The 24,645-nt window shown below is 38.8% G+C and overlaps 1 protein-coding gene and 2 pseudogenes across 1 annotated transcript; all 3 read left to right on the forward strand.

Annotated features, from left to right (window-relative positions):
• The first annotated feature begins 3,209 nt into the window (after positions 1-3,209).
• LOC139942687 (microfibril-associated glycoprotein 4 pseudogene) lies at positions 3,210-4,196 on the forward strand (annotated as a pseudogene).
• A 2,063-nt stretch (positions 4,197-6,259) lies between these two features.
• Positions 6,260-9,861, forward strand: LOC139942688 (uncharacterized). The gene is made up of 2 exons (XM_071939496.1): positions 6,260-7,234; positions 9,544-9,861. Exons 1-2 carry the CDS (start codon positions 6,260-6,262, stop codon positions 9,859-9,861), a joined length of 1,293 nt encoding a protein of 430 aa, XP_071795597.1.
• A 1,294-nt stretch (positions 9,862-11,155) lies between these two features.
• LOC139942973 (uncharacterized) lies at positions 11,156-14,298 on the forward strand (annotated as a pseudogene).
• Positions 14,299-24,645: the final 10,347 nt, after the last annotated feature.

Genomic DNA, 24,645 nt, shown 5'->3' on the forward strand with positions numbered 1-24,645 from the left:
ACCGACTACCCATTTACTCAGTAGTTGAGCACCATAACCCCAAGTGTTGAGTAAAAAAGAAGTAGTGCATTTTGGCAGCAAAACGGACACTACTAAAAAATTAAAAAAGACATATATACATTGAATTGGACTGGACAGTATAATATCCGATTAATATATGGTGATCACAACCCTATAACCACCTTGCATAAAACGACCGGAGTGTTTGTGTACATTCAGGGGGTGAAAACGAAAACAAAATTTTAGCGAGCAGACTATAAGTAACAATCTCTTTTTAGAAGCGGTGTTGTTGGCTCTCAAAAGAGCCGTTTGGTTTTGCCAAACCTGTTATTGACGAAATTAAAGCTGCTATCTACGTATTTCCTGGTGATGCATTTCTCACTTCAACAGACTGTTGTACCTCAAACATAATGCCAAAATTCTCTCAACTGTGGTTAAATGAACATCAGAACATCAACGACCGCATGCAACATCAGAACTATGTCCACCCCATCCACCTTTGATTGTGACTTGTGCCTGCGACTTGTATACGTCCGTGTGTAATGTGCACGTTGCATTATGGGTAAAATGGTTTCCACGAGGAGCAGTTTACCCAATTACGCGCAACATTTTACCACAAAAATGAGCATGTCCTGCTTTTTTTAGTACGTCGCAAGGTAAACTTGACCCTGTTGCGAGGAAAATGTGTTTTTGTACCCATAAGTTGCTTTCACTGGCGAATTTTTGTATGCGACTTAAAAAGGTACAAATTACCTTCTCGAGAGTACTGGCCAAAAAGCCACATAGCCCAACATTGCGTAAGAAGTTACCCAACTTTCGTACTCAGCACATTTACTCAGCAAGTTTTTACACTTCTTTTTTAGAGTGTATGCATCTGGAGGACACAAAAATATGAAACAAAAATAATGTTGTTTTTTCCAGAGGTTTCTTATCTTATGTTGGGATACATCAAGTGAAAATACTGGTCTTCGACAATAATTACCAAATCAAGTGAAAATACCGGTTCGACATTAATTACCAAATGTGCCCAGTTTAAAAATAAACCATGGATAGTATATCTCCATGATTAGACCATGGAGGAAGAAACATAGGAGGTAGACTGGTTCATCACAACCTGTACACCATTGTGTGAAGCGATAGTAGAAGAAAGGCAGGTTGTGTGGTCCCCATTTCGGGCAAAAACACGCCCATTTATGTTAATTGCCCACGTCCGTCCTAGGAAGAAAAAAAAACGACCCCGAGCCACGTAACATAAATTTTTTGTTGCGCGTAACATGATTGGTTCTCGACCAATCAAACTTCACAGTTTGTTACCGAGATATAAAAATTACTGTTGATACTGTCCGTTACTTATGCGAAAACAAAATTGTCTGGTCTTATTTTGCACGCGCACACGTTCCCGCAAAGATTATGTTTAAGGCATACACTAGAAAAGCGTTTTGTTTAATGCTAGTATCTGTGACAGTCTTTACACAATCTCATACGCAAGCGTTACATGAAAATTTTAAATCAGTGGACACTACTGGTAATTACTCGAAATAATTGTTAGCATCAAACCTTACTTGATAACGAGTAACGAGGAGCCGTTGATGGTATAAAACATTGTGAGAAACGGCTCCCTCTGAAATAACGCAGTTTTCGAGGAAAAAAACCTTAATTTTCACTAAATTATTTGAATTTCGAGACCTCAGAATTAGATGTTGATGTCCCGAAATCAAGCATCTGAAAGCACAAAACTTCGTGTGACAAGTATGTTTTTTGTTCCCCATTCTAATATCGCAACTTAGACGACCGAATGAGTTCCAATTTCCACAGATATGTTATAATGTGTATACTATGTTGAGATAAACCAAGTGTTAAAACAACGCGTTTGAAAGCACGAACGATCGAAACTAGGATTTAAAGCAATCGCAAAACATCTGAAAACCGAGTGTCAAAAGGTCCACACTTCGTGCTTCACAACTTATATATAAAATAACAAACCTGTGAACATTAAAACTCAATCGGTCATCGGAGTCGAGTGAAAACAACGGGAAAACCCAACCTTGTTTCCGCACATTTCGCCGTGTCATGACATGTGTTTAAAGGCAGTGTACACTATTGGTAATTACTCAAAATAATTATTAGCATAAAACCTCACTTGGTAACGAGTAATAGGGAGAGGTTGATAGTATAAAACATTGTGAGAAACGGCTCCCTCTGAAGTGCCATAGTTTTAGAGAAAGACGTTATTTTCCACGAATTTGATTTCGAGACATCAAGTTTAGAATTTGAGGTCTCGAAATCAAGCATCAGAACGCACACAACTTCGTGTGACATGGGTGTTGTTTTTTTTTTTTTTCATTATTATCTCGCAACTTCGATGACCGATTGAGCTCAAATTTTTACAGGTTTGTTATTTTATGCATATGATGATATACAACAAGTAAGAATACTGGTCTTTGACAATTACCAATAGTGTCCACTGTCTTTAAAATAAATCCGTTGTTCTCTATTTCGAGAATTGATAATTGTTTTATCTCAAAAAGTAAAGCTTTGCAAAATAATATATGAATATTGATGACAGCAATTATATGATGGATAATGATGATGAGACTGAGTCATAAATTGATTCTCAAGGGCGTGCTTAATCTGCTGCTTGGCAAAAACAACCTGTGCACGTTAATCTATGTAAGACTTTAATTGGATTTTCAGAAAGGTCCTCAATTACCGAAACTTTACCTGTAAAGTATCAAGTTGTTAAATATTGATCGTGTGGTCCACGCGGGCATCTCAATTTGAAGGTTAAGGATAGTGAATACGCTGGCTAGTCATGGTAATGGACTACAAAACAAAGAGGATTTTGTACGAACATTACTGCCAAAGTTATTGTATAGGCACAATTACCTTCTTAATGGTAATTGCATTCCTGACTTAATTATCATGGGCGAGAAAAGTATAGTGCACCAAACCCGCCAATGATAATTGTGTCGTTAATCTTAAAGCTTATTACTATCGCTGTTTTGTTACAACCTATTAGCTGTGATCTCATTGACGTCAACAGGCAGTGCGTATATGCATAAATTGGTCTGCGACTAAAGATCTAGTCACTGTATCAGAAACTGTTCGTCAAAGACACACTCTCAGTGCTTGGACACAATTGCCACCAAAGAATTTGTGAAATAAGTTCTTTAAACAATTCAGATTGCTGTCATTAACAAATGTTAATCATGAAAACTGTCATTACAATCTGCTGCCTTGTACTAGGGGTACAAACCTGTCTGAGTGCAAAGCAGCAACGATTCATCGAAACGTTTTACTTGGCTGAAAACCGAGCCTTACTGAATCATGTGATTCACTTGAAAACTGTATCTTCACCCGTGATATGTGGGCGAGACTGCTCTATGAACCCAAACTGTGGCTCATTCAACTATCACATCACAAAGCGTATTTGTGTGTTGAATAATGCCAGCAGAGCTCACAACCCAGATGACTTTGTCAAGATGCGAGGAAGTGTATACTATGGTGATAATGTAAACAGCTCTTCATTTGCAACGCCCTGCAATAAAAGTTACATCGATTGTCTGATGATGTATCAAGCTGGTTACCGTGAAAATGGCATATACACAATCGACTCGACAAGTCTGACTGATGGGTTACAGGTTTACTGCGACATGGAGACCGATGGAGGAGGCTGGATGGTGTTCCAGAGGAGACAAGACGGCTCTGTTGACTTTTACCGTAACTGGACTGAATACCAATCCGGGTTTGGTAATCTACATAATGAGTTCTGGCTGGGGAATGATATCCTGCGTGACCTTACTGGGTCAGGTCTATGGGAGCTCAGAGTAGATATGGAAGATTGGCAGTCTAACACATCTTGGTCTTCTTATGGTGAGTTTGCTGTTACAGGTGATAAGTACACTCTCCATGTTGGTTCATACGATAATCGGAGTACAGCTGGTGATTCAATGACAAATCATAATGGACGACCCTTCACTACAAAGGACCTGGACAACGATGCCAATGACAATAATAATTGTGCGGAGATAAGGGAAGGTGCCTGGTGGTTTAAAAATTGTTTCAGGGCTCATCTCAATGGTCATTACTACCAGGATGGAGATTTTCAAAGATTACAAGGAGTACAATGGAAAAGCTGGAAGGGAGACGAATACTCTCTCAAGACATGCAGCATGAAACTACGGCAAGTTGATTGATTTGTAACACTTTACCAAAAATTATAACCGCAAACAAAAACTTTTGTTTCCGTTGGAAGGACAATTTTAAACCCCCCCAAAAAAAAAAAAAATAATAAATAAATAAATAAAATAAAAAATAAAAATCGTGTACCAACCAATTTGTAAAAAGGTTTTACCAATTTTATTCGATACAGTGACTCGATAGTTAAACGCGGTTAAGCAATGCCTAATAGGACGATGATAGACGAAGCATTAAATATAAATCTTGCCAACAGAATAACACGTGCTGTGTGACGTACATGCATCACCCAAGATTTTTGAATAAGGAAATCAATATGTGGTGAAGAGGTTTTCAACTAGTGGTTTAATCCCAACGAGGCGGCCTGGTTCTTGATTTAACTTTACCGAGACGTAGTCGAGGTAAATTATCAAGAACCAGGCCTCGGTGGGTTTAAACTACTAATTGAAAACCGATTCAACACACTTTGATTCCCATTCTTAAATACCTTTTCGGTGAAAAAACATCACCACTTTGGGTAAAAAGTAAAATAAATGCAAAAATAATTATTGTTCAATGATTCTTTCAACAAAACACCCCTCCAGCTATGAAATGGTAAGGCCCTCCGCCACCCTCGGGTAAACAACTCCTTGTAAGGGAATGCTGTGCGCGTCGCGCGTATCGCGTGTTGTGGCACAACTGTCCCGGCCGTTGCTCTCGACCAATAGGAATGTAGAAACTGTCTTATAATCACAGGTGCAAGCTCGCGTGTCATGCCCATGTTACAACACTTTTTACTGGTCATACAAAACATTGGTTTTTACACACCCACGTGACGCGCTCTCCACCAATAGGAGTAGCGAAACTGTCAGGTATTTATGAATGGTTGTAAAAGACAGAAATTGCCTCAATGTGTTGACCGTATCTGTAAGAGGTAGCTATTCTCAAGAGGTATGCCTTCTTAAAAAATGTATATCTTAAGGGGAAACCTGTGTGTTCCTAAAGAAAAATACAATTGGAGGTGCAGTCGTGTTCCCCAAGAAAAGTTTTGAGTTAACCTGTCCCCAACTACGTAAATGCATTGCTGATTGTTTTAAAGCGAACAACTAATTACCATATTTGTTCGACCAAAGCTTATATTATTGACGTAAACGTCATATAGAAGTTTAATTAACAAATTGTCGACCATGACCGGGAACAAAGCATGCAATCAAAACCCACAGCAGGTGATTAGGCTGTTTGTATTCAAGTGGCAACAAAGTTTGGCGGTTCGTTTGCTCTCAATGCCATTGTTACGGTGACGTCAAAGGGTAAAGCTTCTTTAATGCTTAAATATAGAAGGCGACCAAAAATTAGTTCATTTTGATAAATTCATTCACGTTAAGGACTAACTCTCACATAATGCATTAATTAACAAACCTGTGAAAAATTGAGCTCAATTGGTCTTCAAACTTGCGATATAATAATGAAAGAAAAAATTCCTTGTCGCACGAAGTTATATGCTTTCAGACGCTTCTTTCTCGAAAAGAACGTTACTTCAGAGGGAGCCGTTTCTTACAATACTTTATACTACCAACAGCTGTATTGTTTAAAATATTTTTAATAAGCAAACATGCAGTTTACTTATTTAGAAAGTCGTGAATTCATTGACGTAATTGCATCGCTGACTATAGTTTGAAGAACAAAAATATTAATTGCCATAATTTGTTTGACCGAAGCACGTATTTTTGACGTAAACGACAAGTTAAATTATCATTGTCGACCATGACCGGGAACAATACATCCAATCAAAACCCACAGCAGGTGATTAGGTTGTTTGTCATCAAGTGGCAACACAGTTTGGCGGTTTTTTAATATCTCAGTGCAATGGTAACGGTGATGTCAATGGGTATACATGTGTGTAACTTCTTATTGCTTAAAAATTGTCAAGACCCATAATCAGTTCATTTGAACAATTCATCCACGTTAAGGACCTACTCTTAGTGTAAGGACAACATTTCTACAGAGTGATCTGAGAGAAAATATCAACTCTACTTTGTTCAACGTGACTTACTTTAGATAAGTGAATCCTCAAGCGTTTATCATGGAGGTCGTCATCGTAACCGTGTTAATGGTTTTGATGGTACAAACCTGCCATAGTGCAAACCAACAACGGTTCATGAAAACGTTATACTTGGCTGAAAATCGAGCTGTATTGAATAAAGTCATTCAGTGGAAGACGGTGTCATCTCCAGTGATATGTGGGCGAGACTGCTCCATGAACCCAAACTGTGGCTCATTCAACTATTACATCAGGAAACGTATTTGTGTGTTGAATAATGCCAGCAGAGCTCACAGCGCAGACGACTTCGTTGAGTTGCCAGGAAGTTTGTACTATGATGACAATGTGAACAACCCTTCGTTTTCAGCACCTATCATTGAAAGTTACAGCAGTTGTCTAAAGATGTATCAAGCTGGTTACCGTGACAATGGCATATACACAATATACCATACAAGTCTAACTCATGGTTTACAAGTTTACTGTGATATGGAGACAGATGGAGGAGGCTGGACCGTGTTCCAGAGGCGACAAGATGGCTCTGTTGACTTTTACCGCAACTGGGCTGATTACCAATCTGGGTTCGGTGATCTGCAAAAAGAGTTCTGGTTGGGGAATGCTATCATGCGTGACCTTACTGGATCGGGTCATTGGCAGCTCAGGGAAGATATGGAAGATTGGCAGTCCAGGATCGCTTGGGCTTCTTATGGTGAGTTTAATGTTACAGGTGACAAGTACACTCTCCAGGTTGGTTCTTACGACAATCGGAGTACAGCTGGTGATTCATTGACTGATCATAATGGACGATCCTTCACAACAAAGGACCAGGACAACGATGAACATTCAAACAATTGTGCCAAAAAAGGGAATGGTGCTTGGTGGTTTACAGGCTGCCTCACGTCTCACCTCAACGGTCAGTACTACCAGGATGGAGATTTGCTAAAATTCCAAGGAATACAATGGAAAAGCTGGAAAGGGACCGAATACTCCCTCAAGAAATGCAGCATGAAACTTCGGCAAGTAGGTCTACTGTAAATTCCATGTCTTTTTGAATAATTGGAACTGCGAAAAAGATAAGAAACAAATCGGAAAAAAATAACTGGTAGTTTGTCAAACGATACAGGCACGTATCGTCTAAAAGTCAAAATTGAAGATGGTACACAAATTTTGAGAAATTAATTGGTGGTCGGTCGAACAATTCGCATATGGGTATAGTCAAGTAATATAATAAATTATTAATATCGGAGTCTTGTATGGCGCACCTAGCTCCCAAACAAGGTACGCAAGGCGCTGAGTATATACAAACTTTCAGAAATATATTTTATTGCAGTGATGAATTCTGAGACCCAAATATTTGGCACCTTCTATGGGTCTACAAAGTGCAACGGCCACAGTCAGGAACACCGGGGCGAACCCCTTCTCTTTTCGATAAGTGTACTGGGTTCTTTTGCATGCGTTACATAACACATAGTCTAGTCAGAATGGTTCAAAGAAAGTATATATATATTTTTTTTTTAGCAGGTTTTTTTTTAACCTGAAAACTAAAGTGAAATCAATCACCATGCAATCTTAACGCACCAGACACTATTGGTAATTACTCACAATAATTATTAGCATAAACCTCACTTGGTAACGAGTAAAGGAGAGCTGTTGGTAGTAGAAAACATTATGAGAAACGGCTCCCTCTGTAGTGAAGTAGTTTCGATGCAGAGGTAAATTTCCAAGAATTTGATTATTGAGCAACATAACTAGAGTTGGTGGTCTCGAAATCAAGTATTTTGAAATCACACAAGTTCCTGTGACAATGGTGTTTTGTTCTTTCATTATTATCTCGCAGCTTCGGCGACCATCTGAGTTCAATTGCGTGACAGGTATGTTATGTTATGCATATGGGTGGTAAGGATTTTGTCTCTTTTTACAAAATCCGCCCCAATCACCTTGCAGTAAACACGTTGCGCTTTGTATCATTGGGAAAAAGGCGCCGTATAAATACGGTTATTCTTATTATTGAATAATTCTGTCCACGTGAATAAAGTCTGCCTATTTATCCGTGAATAATGAGCACCCACTTGGTAGCCACAGAGCTAAAGTAGGTTAACACAAAACAACCATGACTGTACAATTATGCAATATGGGTCTTTGAAAGGGTTTCTGTTCAAGAAATCAATTCATGCGGAGTACATAAATTTGTGCTTGATGACTCCCAAACAGCACTGCTTGCTTTTAGCGAAAACGCAATCTTGTCCCTAAAGAAAATGTATTTCATTATCGATTTATCAACCGGCTCTTAAAGACCCTGGACACTATTGGTGATGTGGTCAAAGACTAGTATCTCAAATGCATGATACAACAAACTTGTTAAAATTTGAGCTCAATTGGTTCGTCGAAGTTGTGAGATAATAATGAAAGAAAAAAACACCCTTGTCACATGAATGTGTGTGCTTACAGATGCCTTACTTCGAGACCTCAAATTCTAAATATGATGTCTCGAAATCAAAATCGTGGAAAACTAATTATTTCTCGAAAACTACGTCACTTCAAGAGGGAGCCTTTTATCACAATGTTTTATACTATCAACCTCTCCCCATTACTCGTTACCAAATAAGGTTGTATGCTACTAATTATTTTGGGTAATTACCAATAGTGTCCACTGCTTTTAAGTACAAGTTAACTGTTTTCTACAGACAGCCGTTGTGTTGCCAGGTAACATTCCATTAGAGGCGCGGTAGAGCCTTGGATTTATTTTTTAAAGCAATATTCCCGACTCGCTTGCGTCAAAGAGCGGATCGATGGGAACAAAGCCATGCTGTTATTGTAGATTCGGCTTAACAGACGTTTAATAGTGAATGAGTTGAACGTTCATGTTTTTTTTTTTTTTTTTTAAGAAAAATTTTTGTGACTGACAAGTTATCCAGCAGAGTCTCTGTTAGAGTCGTCAGTTTTATGAAAATACCAAAATTGTGTCTACTTTTACAACAATCATCATGGGATCTCTTGTCTTAGCTTTGACTCTGCTACTCGTGGTACTTTATTGTCAGAGTGAAAATCCACAGAGATTTATCTCAACCAAGTATCAAGCAACACATCGAGCTTTAGAGAATCATGTGTTTCGACGGAAGACTGTAACATCGCATGTGATCTGTGGGCGAGACTGTACTATGGATCAAAAGTGCTATCGGTCAACTACCAAATAGGTTGTAAGGTCTGCGAATTAAACAATAACACCAGAGCAAGCAACAAAGAGATACGACAGTTGTGAGACATTGTATCAAGCTGGTTACCAAGATAATGGCATCTGTATAATCTTTCTAACAAACCTGACTGGACAGGTTTACTGCGACATGGAGACAGATGGAGGAGGCTGGATCGTGTTCCAGAGGCGACACGATGGCTCTGTTGACTTTTACCGTAACTGGACTGAATACCAATCTGGGTTTGGTGATCTGCATAATGAGTTCTGGTTGGGGAATAACATCTTGCGTGACCTTACTGGGTCAGGTCAATGGGAGCTCAGAGTAGAAATGGAAGATTGGGAGTCCATAACATCTTGGGCTTCTTATGGTGAGTTTGCTGTTACAGGCGACAACTACACTCTTCATGTTGGTTCATATGATGCTCAGAGTACAGCAGGTGATTTAATGGCATAACATAATGGATTGCCCTTCTCAACTAAGGATCAGGACAACGATGCATATTCGAGAAATTGTGCGGAGTTAAGGAAAGGTGCCTGGTGGTTTAAACATTGCTACAAGGCTCATCTCAGTGGTCAATACTACCATGATGGAGATATTCTGAAAAGAGAAGGAATACAGTGGAAAACCTGGAAGGCAAATGACTACTCCCTCAAGAAATGCAGCATGAAACTACGGCAAGTACTGTAAATGTCCACGTCTCTTGTTTGAGAAGTTAAGTTAAAAAAAGAAAATCAAGAGTTAAGCAAAGCAATCTAAAAAGCATGACAGTGAAGTTAGTGTGATATTTGATGAACATGGGACACTCACATTAGTTTGTACAGCGAATGTCTACTTTCAATGTATGGCATGTGTCTAAAACTACTAGGAACTCGTTACATATGTGTCAAATGCTTAAGTGTTCGTTTACGAGAAGACCATGCAAAATCTTCAAAAATCGACAAGGTGGGGGGTCAGCGATTTAAACTCAAATCTTGGCTATTTGATCCCCACCTGGGACCATAACACCTGGTGGAGCAGCTCGCTCAAAAATCTTACAGTGGCCGAGTACGGGCACCAACTAGTTTCAGCGCAAAATTGACACTTCCGGGGAGTTTATTTGTAGTGTTTCTGGCGTACTGTTAGAGCCCCGTTAATTCCATTAAACTGTATCAATTTTTGTCGACATATACATCAAAAGAAAGAGCTCATCGTCCTCTTCACGATGAAATAATACAAAAATGTGTGAAAATTTTCACTTTAGATATCTAGGCATTAGGAAAACACTTGACAGTTCTACTAAGGAAATAAGCCATCTACGCAGTTAACCATAACTTAATTAGTGCAGGGCTGAGTGTCAACAAACTTGGTGGAAGTATAGTTTAGATATCCAACTACAATAATAAACAATAAAAACATTGCCAGCTCTTCTTGATTTTGATTGCCAAGGGTCAACAAAGATGGAAAAGTTCATAAGTATCTGTATCAAACCTACATACAGTCCTGAGTAAAGTATTGCTTGCCTTTAATTTACGTCTGGAATAGGATGTTATATAACATTAAACAAATACATCAACAAAGATGATACATAAGTTTTTGCAAATTGTGTGTATTAAGGTGGATTAAGGTCGGAGAGTTTTGTTTGCAGCAACGACCGTGATAATGGAAGTGGAACGTCCAGAACCGCCCACCCAGTTAGCGCGAAGTACCGCAAGATTGCGCCCCACATTGCATTGCAACCCCCCCCCCCCCAATCGCGAGCGATGTCAACATGTCAGCCATGAATATGGCGGCTGTATCGCTGCAGTGTGATTTTTATAATCTTGAGCATTGCAAAGACATCGAGTGTGGTGTATATCCCTCTTATCCGCGAGAGAGCAATACCGTGCATCTTCGTCAATGCACAAAAAACATACGGAGCCATTTGCAGAAGTGGAAAGTTGCTGCACATGATGTGAATGTCGAGTGGAAGTTGATCCTCCTGCGATGTGGGTTATTCGACGTTGATGCTTACAACAGTGATAAGACGATATGCCCGGCACATCGGTACAAGTTAGGGTTGAGTTGGACATCAACAAGGAAATGCTGTCATCCACTCCATGAAGGGAAAGGCAAACCATGTCGTGGTGCGAATAAAACAACTAGTCGTGAGGTGGGATAATCTTCCGCACGTCGCCACCAATTTATCCGCCGTTAATTAACTCCAAAACCACATAATTTGTTTCTTACCTGAGAAGAAGGGTTACCACATATATACATCAACAGTTTGTAAACAATGGTCAAAATTGGGCCGTTTTTGACTTCCAGTGACATCGAACTCCGCCATGTTTATGCTGTTTGTGTGTGTGAGTGTTGTTGAAACGGGTTCTCCGTTACTTTATTGTTCGGATTCCGCAAACAGGACAAAGGCTACAACGGATTTGACGATACAAAATACAATAATTACAGATGATTTATTATATACCTGTGCTCAGCTCACAGGAGCCATCTTGTCAACACCGTGTATTCAATCCCACAATGTATTTGGCATTCATGGTGCGCCTAATGGGCAAGTACCTCTCAATAGTAAAGTATGAATACAAAGTGTCCGCTACAGAATTGTAAACACGCTTCTTCATAAGCACATACTTGTTTCATCCTTGCTTTATGCAGCATACAGTATCTCACTGGATTTATTCAATTTCTCAAATTTCCAGCAAACGTGCGAGTCTTCATCAACTGATGACAATGTTACACATGATCTAGGTGCATTTGACTCTTCTTGGGCTCCAACCCCCCGACCAAAGAATGTGGAGTTGCAATCCCTGAACACTTTCCTTATCCAGAGTGGAAGGTCTCCTGTTGATGGACAGCTTCGTCGACCATTAGAAAAAGCATCTGATAGTACCATCCGTTATTATAGAAGAAAGGCAAAGGAAGCTTTTGGTTTAGTTCTCAATTGTTTGGCACCTGGTCAAGAAGATGGGCTTATGAAGATCACAGTTGGTGAAAAAGCTGCTGACTTATCACAAAGTGATCAAGATGTTGACAGCAGTACCAGCTCTCTAGTTGTGTGCTATCAAGCTGCAGACAACTGGTGTACCAAACGACAGATTTTATCAATATTGGCCCACAACATGACAAACATTACATTGTTACTTTGCACGTCAGTGGGCTGAAAAGATTGGCGAGATGCAAGCTGGCCCTTCTTGTTCCAGTACAGGTGTTGAGACTGTCAGTTCTGGAGCAGCTTTGGCCTCTATGTCCCAGGCAATCCTTCCTGGCTGGGCTCGCAAGATTTCCAAGGCAAGGAAGAGGTTTTCACAGCAAGTGAAGGATTTTTTGCTTGCTCAGTTCATGATTGGCGCCAATACAGGAAAAAAGGAAAACCCAGAAACTGTGTCCCGGCGATTGAAAAGTCACTTTCACAGAGATGACTGGTTGACTACCCAACAGATAGCCAGCTATTTTTCACGTCTTGCTCTCCTACAAAAATCTGGGACACTGCCATCAAAGAGCTGGACTGATGTGCAAAATAATGCTGTAGAATTGGTAGAAAGACAGGTTCTCGTGGATGCTGTACAGAACCAGTGTGAGCTTTGAGGCATTTAAATGCATGATGCCATCGGACGCTTATCAAGTGTTCGTTTTTGATTAAACAGTCAGTACTACTCTTCCATTTTTTATTTTTTTTAAATCTCAAAATGTTGATGTTCTCAAACTACACCTAGCCAATTAGCTTTCCAATTGTCTCGTTACCATCAGGGCTGATTTTCACACCCCAAAAAATCCATCACTCAATGGCCAGTACTGCTTTCAACTGTGATGCCGTTTGAGTATTATCTATGGTGTAATACTTGTACCACTCTATCTTGACTGTATACATGTACATGTAGTCAGGGAATACCACACACAGGTAGTGTGAAGGTAAAAACTAAAACATATTGAACTGTTGCACTCATGATGTCAATAAATAAAACCATTGACACTTATTGTGTTATTCTCTAAACTATAATAAAGTCCTGGTGTGTTTATTTTGTTATCTAATGTTTTCTAATTAACTTATTCTGAAGAGGATATTGGCTTTGCAGTACTGCAAATGCCTGACAAGGACCAAATAACTGGCACTGATAGCTACTCATGTGATCATACAAATCAGAAAGGGTGAAAGGCTTGGAGGAGGGGGCTATAATTAAAATATAAATCAGGATTTGAGTATGACAAACTAAACAAAGCATTTAAATATAAGGTCAGTGTCTGAATCCTGAGGAAATTGGTCATGTTTACCAAAAATACTTAATTAAAGATTCAGGGACCAACATAATTGTTTCATGTAGGGTGATGAGAGGTTTGCTTCATGTCCAATGCATCGAGACTACCGTTGAAAACGAGGCAATCGCAAATCACAAGAGGTACCAGTTTTGAATGATGCAATGCTAAACCGCCATTATAAGGCAAAAACAGGCACCTGCCATTTCAAACAAAAAACTGCTGGCAAATATTTTATTGATGCTACCTAAGGACCATAATAAGACCTCTCTTTCACCTGAATGTCATTGCTCACAGACCTGCACTAGTGACTCTACAGCGACTCAAAGATGTGACGCAATTTTGGGGGTACCCTTAAATGAAGAGTTACTGTTGCCTCTTAAGAGTCTTGGTTTTCCAAAATTTTGAGTTCGTGGTTTAGTTCAGGATACTAACCAAAGACCCTGCAAAATTCATTGCTCTACTGTATTCCACCTTTCAGCAGCAAGCGTTAAAACTTTTGTAGTCAAAAATCATCAAAAACGCAATTTTTTCACTAAAAAACACATTTTTTGCAATTTTTTCTGTTAGGGAGGTCGGATTGGCCAAATATTGTGCACAGCCTCAAGGCTACCTATGACCCACCTACGACCAAAATTTCAGCCAAATCCGTTGACCCCCACCTTATCACGGACTGCATGGTCCTCTCATGGACAGGCTCTTAATAACATGAAATTGTATACCGCTCATCCCGTCGCCACGTAATGCTTAAGGCGCATCAACTTCCAATATCTTTATGTAAGGTAGGTTATCTACTCTATTATAGCGCCATGTAATTGCAGCGAATCGTGTAACTTTACTGAAACAAAAGTACAAATTAAAGCAAACAAAACAACAACGTGAGACTGAGGGAATAACAGTCTTAACATTGAAATGCGAACTGGAAGAAATGAACTTTGTGGAAGTGTCGTGGCCGTGTGTTCAGAGCACCGAATTCAAACTCTGGTGTTTCTGATCAGCAGAGTGTGGGTTCGAATCCCAAGCCGTGAAACTTGTGTCCTTAAAAGGCAGTGGACACTATTGGTAAAAAATAATTTTTAGCGTAACACCTCACTTGATAACGAGTAATGGGAAGAGGTTGATACATTGTGAGAAACAGCTCCCTCTAGAGTGACGTAGTTTTCGAGAAAGAGGTAATTTTCCACGAATTTGATTTCGAGACCTCAGATTTAGAATTTGATGTCACGAAATCAAGCATCTGAATGCACACTTGAATGCACACAACTGCGTGAGAACAGGGTGTTTTTTTTTTCACTACTATCTCGCAACTTCGACGACCAAATGAGCTCAAATTTTCACAGGTTTGTCATTTTATGTTGAGATACACCAAGTGAGGAGACCGGTCTTTGACAATTACAAATAGTGTCCAGTGTATTTAAGCAAGACGCTTAACCAATGCTTCGTCCTTCGGATTGCATGTAAAGCCGTTGGTCCCATGTGTTGGGTCACGTATGTGAAATTACACTGTGCACTTATCAAAAAGAGAAGGAGTTCGCCCCGGTGTTCCTGGCTGGATGCGGCGTAGCATTTTGTAAACCCTACTAAATTAATTGGGTCTCAAAATTCAATTGTCAAAGACTAGTACTCTTACTTTGTGTTTGTAAACATATGAATAAAATAACAAACCTGTGAAAATTTGAGCTCAATTGTTCGTCAAAGTTGCGAGATAATAATGAAAGAAAAAACAACATTGTCTCACGAAGTTGTGTGCTTTCAGATGCTTGATTTCGAGACCTTAAGTGTGAGGTCTCGAAATCAAACTTCTTTCCCGAAAACTAGGTTACTTCAGAGGGAGCCGTTTCTCTTTGTACTGTCAACCTCTCCTCATTACTCATTACCATGTAACGTTTTATGCTAATAACTTTTTACCATTAAAACATTTCCAATATAATATAGGTTTTCTCGGTCAAATTCGACACATGAGCAGTCAATTTCATTTGCATGCGTTCGAATTAAAGCTGTTTTGCCTCTCCAGTTGTTACTGCGTTTCAATACAGAATTCAGCCATTCAATTTCGTTTTGGGTCGAGTCAAGTTCCTTTAGCACTCTGTTCAATTTAGCGGGGCGTCACTCTTTTTCGTGACACACACGCCTCAAGAAGCGTCTGCGAATTTGAATGCTGCTTTGATGAATTGTTAAGTTGAATGACTATTTTGTTAATTCGAATGACGCAACATTACATTTGACTAATTCCACAACGAAATCGAATGAACCTTTTGAGTAGCATTCGATTTTGCGCGAAATAGAATAGCTTGGTTGTTAAATTGGCTGCTCATTTTCCGAAATTGACCGAGAAAACCTATAGTGTCCACTGCCTTTAAGATTGTTTGCCAAATTTGGCACAAATACAAAATAATAACAACAAAATAAATGCAAACCAACAACGCTAAGATTGAGACCGGAAATGTGACTATAGCCTTTATACACGTTAATATGTATGTTTGTAAAGCAAAAGGTGGGCTGAAAAAAAAACCTGTATTTGTTTCAATTTAAATAAGGGAATAAAAGGGTAGCGACGAGTTCTTCAACGGCCGTTTAAAGCCGGCAGGGTCGGCGTCCGTGTGATAAAGGCCCGAGCCGAAGGCGAGGGCCTTTATCACACGGCAACGACCCAAGGTTTTAAACGGACGTTTGCAAGGTTTTAAACGGACGTTTAAAGCCATTGGACACTTTCGGTAAACAGTATTTTCCAAAGGCCCACACTTCGTGTATCACAACTTATTTATAAAATAACAAACCTGTGAAAATTTAGGCTCAACCGGTCGTCGGAGTCGGGAGAAAATAACGGGAAAACCCACCCTGGTATCCGCACGTTTCGCCGTGTCATGTGTTTTCTACAATCCGTAATTCTGGTTGTCGAGAATTGATAGATGTTTTAATGTTTTCTCAAAAAGTAAAGCATTTCTTTATGGAATAATATTTCAAGAGAAGTATTTCACCATTACCTCCTGTAAGTTATTTGTAAGTCTATTGTTTTCTGTTAAAAAAGTGTTTAATGGCTTTAAGAACGAGTCACTTCTCTTTTATTCCCATTCATAAGTGCCCTTTTGTTGAAAAACGTTAACATTATTACAGTTATAGACACTTTAACATTTGACAATTTGAGGTTTTAAATATTATTTCCAAAACTTTGTGAAGAATCTGTTTGATGCGCGTGGATTGTGTGTACGCGCGCGCGCGCTTAGATTACGCGCTGTTACTATAGCTATTAATTGCGTTCCGCATGGGTATCTGGCGCGCCCGACACGCGGAAGCCAGCTTGTTATGAACAGCTCCAGCTGTTTTATAAAAGGTTTAAACATCCCCACGTGACGCGCTCTCCACCAATAGGAGTAGAGAAACTGTCTGGGATATTTATGAATTTAAATTTAAAATTGGTGTAAGTTACTGTGTTATTAAAGTGCTTGAGGATTTCGTATTGTTTTAATACTCAAAATCAAGAACAAAACAGATCTAGGCAGGTAGTAAATGAGAGCGTTTATAAATCTTTTGTAGGCAATGTATACTAGTTAAAAGGATTTAATTGTAGTTTTAGTAATTTCAAAACCGATTGTGTGGGTTGCTTGTTTTGAAATAAACGAGAAAGAAGCTGCCAGCAATCAATCAATGTACGATGAAGTAAACTTGTTGAGAACACAGCAAACAACAATTGATTGATTGATCAAAATAAAAAGAGTTTTACGCAAGCACTGGATTTGGCTTTGTTCATTTCAGGTATTTATTTAGTAGAAAAACATGTAGATTTTGCTCAAATAAGAAACATACAAACAAGAAGAGATGGAATTTGGTCGCTTACACTGAATAATTATTCTACTTTTTGAAGAAAAAAAATCTAAATAGTTAAAACAATTTAGAAATAATTAACTTTATGAAACAGTAAAGCGTAAAATTGTCTCTGTTTTAAATAATTAAAAGGAAACAGTGTTGTCTAAATAGTTAATGTACATTTATTTAATCTTGATAGACAATGCGAGTTATTTAAAAACGTGTGTGCCTATAGACGATGTGACCTCTGACGTCACTCGGGCAAAACCTTTGTGTTTTGGCAGCCAGCAGAGGGCGGTTTGAATGTAAACAGAGGTCACATCGTCTATAGGAGGATGAGTGTAGGTTGGCGTTTTGATTTAATATCCAAAATAAATGAAAAAGGGTTTAAGAACGAAATTATCAGTTGGCTAAAAACAGAAACATTTTTAAAGATTCGAAGATTCAATGTGTAAATAATTATTTTTTGCCTTGAATTGTAGACATGTCGTATGAAGGGCGAGCCATGGTTGTAAAACATGCAGCAAAACCAAATAATTCTGCTGTGTTGATAGCTGTTGATTTTAGTAAGGCATTTGGATAGAGTTGACCACAATATGGTTAATAAAAAAAATGATTAAGCTTGGGGTCAGAACTTCATTAATTCCTTGTCTATGTGGATTTGTATCAGATCGTCTTCAGGCTGTTAGATATAAGGGTGATATTTCTGCTTGGGGGAGATTGCATGCTGGAGTGCCTTTTTAGTAATGATCAATGATTTTGTTCCTGATCTTCAAGCGGTCAAACATAGGGTGCGTTCGTTTATAGCTTCCCTGGGTCGACCCCGGTGTGTGGTGGGTTTTTTTTCCAGGACGAACGTGTGCAGATAATTACCCACATTCGTCCTGGAAAAAAAACCGCCACACACCGGGGTCGACCCAGGAAAGCTAAACGAACGCACCCATTACTGTAACTGGCGGCTTGGCGCACTAGCTAAAGCATTCACTTGACTTAAGGAAGTCTATGTGGTGACTAGCGCCCTCTCGTAATCATGGGTTTCTATTATTCGTCATGCTTGAAGGGTTGTTAAACATAAACCTATCAGTTAGTTTTGGATGAATGTTTTGGCTACTTGCCCCTTTCGTATCGTGTTTTGGGGTAAGAAAAGGTTCTTATTTGATACCTACTATATCATGGATATTGTTGTATTATCAATAGACCCTTCCCATGAAATATGTAAATTGCACATAGCGCGTGCGCACTAACGTTTTGGTTGGCAAATTGAGGGAACATCGCGCTGTTTTGTACACGGCTGATGGGTGCGTGACGCAGACGCGACTGCGCGTCTGCTTAGTGCACAACTCTATGGCGTTTGCCAACCAACAGGGTCTGTACGCATGCGTGAATGTAATTAGCATATTTCATGGGAAGGGTCCATTGCATTATAGTTTGTTACTGTTTATGCGGAAATTTGTGTCTATTTTCTAGGGGTTTGAGAGCACATGTGCATGTTTATTTTGCTACTGTTCATTACATTGTTTCATTGCATAAAAATGATTCTAGATTTGTATTTCATTTCGTCTAGGCTAAATAGAGTCGAAGTAGTCATTAAGTGATCAGGGTTGAATGCTGGAAGTTTATTAGCTTGTCTAAGGCGTGAACGGTGAGGATTATTTTATGTTATTATTATGTGATATATGTGTATGATGATTAACGACTATACACGGTGTGTTTATAAATGATTGAAAAGGTCAAGTCATTAAGATGGTTGCAGAAACCGTAGGTTCAATGCAGACGTTTATTTCTATTAGGAAACTTAACTTCAAACTGACTAATGCTAGGTGCATTATAAATACAGTTCTTTAGTAGTATGTTATGATGAATGCATACGTTCTTATTGTTACTTATCAAATGGTAATTTGTTTTCCGTTATTTATCTTGTTACAGTTTTCACGGTGATTTGAGACTAAATAAACCAGGTTCAAACATCAGTAGAAGCTTCACAGCAGATTTGTTATAGACCAGCCCCCCCCCCCCCTTTGATTGCTCATAGTGCGCTACAATTACAAATTATGTCGATGATCTGACTTTAAGTCAGACCCTCTCTAATCCTAACGAGAGCTCCAACATGCAAAATGTGCTTAATGACCTAAATCAATGGACTGATCTGAATAAAATGAAACTTAATCCTGCCAAATGCCAGTACATGAATATCAGTTTTCAAGACGTAACCAACCTGATCCACCCACCTTCGACATTTTAGATTCTCAAATTAATCGAACTGATTGTTTGAAATTGGTTGGTATTTATATACAGAGTAATTTGAAGTGAGATTCCCAAGTGAACAACATGTGTGGTAATTTTAACCGTAGACTGTTCTTTTTACGCCAGCTTAAACGATTATTTATTTCTGTCAAGGATCTGTTAACTGTTGTGTATGTCCGACCCACTATCGAATACGCTTGTCCTGGCTGGTACTCTGGATTTACTAAAACACAACTCATAACCCTTGAAAGGTTACAAAAAAGGGTTGTTCGTATCATTCTGGCTGGTCAGCCAAATACACCAACAGCATATGTTGAAGTATGCCAATTGTTCAGTTTACCTACAATCACTGATAGACTTAGTCATTTTTTTTTTTCAATTTTGGTAAGACCTTGTTTGAATCACTTTTTCAATTCACAACTCACGGTAATCTAATCATGTGACTGAACATTGTGCTGAGCATTCTTTAAAAAAAGGTACAAAGGCTTAAATAAGCCATGGTGCCAATATTTTTTTAACATATCTGGAGATTTTTTGGGGGGTAACCCATATATCATTATAACTATTGGTATTAACATTTAATGCTCTACCGGCTGGTAAACATCTCAAGCAAGAGGAAAATCATGGTATCCAATTCCCTACACTGGCAGAATAAATTGTTAGCAAGTGTACCAACAAATCTACCTATAATTAAAGGCAGTGGACACTATTGGTAATTACTCAAAATAATTCTTAGCATAAAACCTTACTTGGTAATGAGTAATGGGGAGAGGTTGATGGTATAAAACATTGTGAGAAACGGCACCCTCTGAAGTGCCATAGTTTTCGAGAAAGAAGTAATTTTCCATAAATTTGATTTCGAGACCTCAGATTTAGAACATGATGTCTCGAAATCAACCATCTAAACGCACACAACTTCGTGTGACAAGGATGTTTTTTTCTTTCATTATTATCTCGCAAGTTCGATGACCGATTGAGCTCAAATTTTCACAGGCTTGTTATTTTATGCATATGTTGAGATACTTCAACTGTGAAGGCAAGTCGTCGACAATTACCAATAGTGTCCACTGCCTTTAAACGCACCAAGCTACACAATGAATCTCCCGAAGGGAACACAACACTAACATTCCCAAGGGAACAGTAAAATTAATATTTTAGCCCATAAAATAACTGTGATGTTTCCTTGGAAAAGTAGTAATTTCACCGTATGCTAGTCGGTCCGCCGTATCACGGTCATTAGTCTTAGTAAGAGACCCTCGTTAAGGACCGGTTCCTCCGTCTGATAGGCGCTAGCCTTTGGTCAAGGCGCACGCGGCACACCGGATAGCACGCACAACCCCAAAAATGTAACGCACGAAAAAAGACGAATTTGCATCGAACGTTCTTGTGACGTCATGCAAGTAATAGTGGCTTCTTTTGACCAGCAACTCACCACGCTAATGCATTATGCATTAAATTTTCTCCCACCAAAATCGTTGGCAAATGTAAAGGAAAATATAAGGCCCCAAAACGAGTTGGTAAAGGCGCTTCGCGGCTTCGCCGCTCGCGGTGACTAAAGGCTAGTGTTACATTCTAAATGAGTTCATTTGATAAACTTAAGTGACGACATGAGATTTTCATGGTGTTGATTGGTCTGAGTTGATGTGCATCACCTGACGCACCAACAACCAATCAGCGCAGAGAAATCTCTGGCATGAACCAAACAGTTTATAACGCGACGCCATCTTCTTTTATGTGTCACGTCGATCACCTGGACTCTCAAACTGCAGTTTTTTCACTGTAAAGAAGTCGGTCCATATAACAAAAACAAACGTAACACTTCATCAGAATAAGGTACAAGAGGCCAGGCCGGGTGAGAGTGACATGGACGACGTCGTAGAAGTAGAGTGTTCAAACAGATGCTTCTCAAAACACTTCCATGTTGTGTGGTAAGTTAATAACATGTACACGTTACACGCGGAGTCTCACACTTATTTAATAATAATATAATAAACTTGTTTTTTCATGTTATGAAGAGTATCAATTTTAAACGACCGTAGTCAGACAAACATACGGCCCAAAATGTACAAACAATCGATATGTGACGTTAAGCCATGATGTGTAGACAATTCCAACAAGTTTGACAATTTTTACATGAAACTTTTAAAGCAATTCGCGTTGTTATTTCCAACTAGAAATGCGAGTTTCGTTCCGTCAAAGTACAAGACAGCCTGGCGCTACTCATCAACATGAACCCCCCGTGGAAGGCGTATACACATGTACATGCAGAGCACATTGGAACACATGCTCGTACATTTACTCTGTCTGAAGACTCGAACACAATTGTTTGTTTGACCGTTAAATTGGGGAAGCTCCACTGTCATCCATTTACTTGGTATTCATGGACATTCAACCACCTCCCCAACACTCTTCGTTACAATACTTTTTTAGTAAAGTTTTCAGGTATTATTGAATATAATCTTTGTCCATGTCTTTTCAGACAAGACGAAGTCACCAGGTGAAGCACCCATCAGGCACAATGATGACATGGAACATTAGACAATGATTTCATTCTGTATGACCATGGAGGTAGAATTATGACAGGGGCATCATCCGTACAGCTAGTTGCAGGACGTCAGTAACACAATGACTTTGGTATTTTCACCGCTAAGCAAGTCTATGAAGTATGATGACGCATGCATTAGACTTGACCTACCTACACCATACAGGATCAAACACTTGGTTCACTTCACATGCTCACCTTTAAAAAATGTCTTGTAAAAGTTTGAACACATTTTTTTAACGTTTTGTTCAATTTGTTTAACTGACGCAATGCTTTTTCACATCTGGATTCAGCACCCCAAAAGTAAGTAAATAAGCGGTAATATTTTTCAGGATAACCAGATTTTTTTTTTTTTTTAATCCTGTGTGAAAAAAATAATTTAAAATTTATTGTTTTTTAATTTTATTTATTGTGTATTTTGTTGTATAAAAGAGAATAAGTTGCTGAAACACAAAAGATCACAGTGCTAGTCTACACATGGTGTTACCACAAACCACAGTACGTTAAATAGCCTATGAAATAGGACTAATTCTTCACCAAAATCTGTTTTTTTTTATGACAAAATAGTTACAACTTTTCATTGCCATTGGGTGTGTTAACTTTTTTTTCTTTTGTGTTTGCGTATAATCATATATTCATGAAAAACTTGGATGTGATGCAAGGATGATGGTTGTTCACAAAAAAATACAGATTTTTTTGTTCATGTGGAAACTCAACTAATATTTGGCTGTTTTTTTTAGGACATAAAACACAATGTCCACATGCTTCCACTAAACTCACACAATTCGAGATAATGATGTAAGAAAGCTTCCCTTAAAATATTACTTGCTGAGGTGCTGTTGTTGTTAAGTAATGATTAAAACAAGTGAAGACAATTATTTTGGCATGTAAATTTGTTTTCTTGACATTGTTTACAATTACAAGGTAAGCGTGTAAGTTTACAAACGTGTAAGTTTAGTGTAAATCTGTGGACATTGTGTTTTATACTACAACAAGTATTCCAAGCTTGTATAATCGTTCAGACTATTGTGAGGTGGCAGGAATTATTTATGTGTACAACCATGATGTTGTAGTTTGGCCTTCGATGACATCACATTATTTGCTCATGAATTTTCAAAATTCAAATTTCAAAAAACTAAATTCAGAAAGAGTATAAAGTTATTTGTACAAAGGTTATTCCTAACGTTATTTCTACAAGCATTAAAATTGTGTAAATTGTATATAATTATTTTTTCAAATGAAAAACAAACAAAGGAAAAGTTAATCTTTGGTCTATGTTCTTCTTTTGTTACTTGCTGTTTGAGCTCTTAAACATTGGATGTTTAGGTATTAAACATGTTAATGTTTAATTTCTTAACATCTAGTGTTTTAATCTAAACATCTAGATGTTTTATGTCTAAACATTTAATATTTAATATCTAAACACCAAGTGTCTTACTGCTAAACACTAAGCATGCCTAAACATGTTAATCAATAGGACATGTTTACATGCAAGAAAGTGTTTAGCAAAGAAAGCAAAACTTTAGCAAGAAAGACTGACAGCAAGAAAGTGTTTAGCAAAGTGTTTAGACTATAAACACTGTTTTTAGAGTGTATGATACAACAGTGCGGTTTTAGAGCAGAATGGTTCATACTGGTACACATCAGGGAGTATTAACGGGGACAGTTTTCCTTCAGGGCTGGTGGTATATACCATCTTTCCTTTTCGTATTTCATTGCCTTTTCATCCAATTAAAATATTCCATGGCAGCCGGATAAAATAAATTGCGGCCTTTTGTATACATCGGGTCCTCCCTTAAGGGGTTCTGCCGAGTAACACGTAAAGGTGACCCCGGTTCGATTCCCGGTCGGGGCCATATGTGAGTTGAGTTGTGCGTTGGTTCTCTGCTGTGCCACGAGGGTTCTCCAGACTATCCGGTTTTCCTCCCTCAGGAAAAAATCAAACACTTTCGATCTTGGCTGTGCTCCGTGGTCATAATGGGTTGATGTGGCTGGCAGCTGAATGCGCCCTTGCATGCCTGCTTCTGGAACACGTTGTAGCCGCATCCTTCGCAATTCAGCTCTTAGCTGCAAGTAAGGATGATTAGCCCCCCAAATTATTATTATTATGTAAGTAGGTTTTGATTCTTTGCATGGTGGAAATACGATATGGAAAAGTTTGCAGTAACACCATGTAATGACTATCTCTAATGAGTTGGGGTGGTTCTGAAAAGAACCGTTGGTTTAATGGTACGCCTAATGGTTTAGGAAGCTACGGTGGCTGATCTCCGCCAACAAATAAACACTTTTTCAGTATGGCGTTATAACGCCTTATAACGGCGTTATTACGCCCTAAATAAGGGCGTTATCTAAGGGCGTTATAACGGACTATTTTAAGGCGTTATAACGCCCTAAATTACGGCGTTATAACGCTGCGAAATAAC

Source organism: Asterias amurensis, chromosome 10 (genome assembly GCF_032118995.1).
Source record: "Asterias amurensis chromosome 10, ASM3211899v1".
NCBI lineage: Eukaryota > Metazoa > Echinodermata > Asteroidea > Forcipulatida > Asteriidae > Asterias > Asterias amurensis.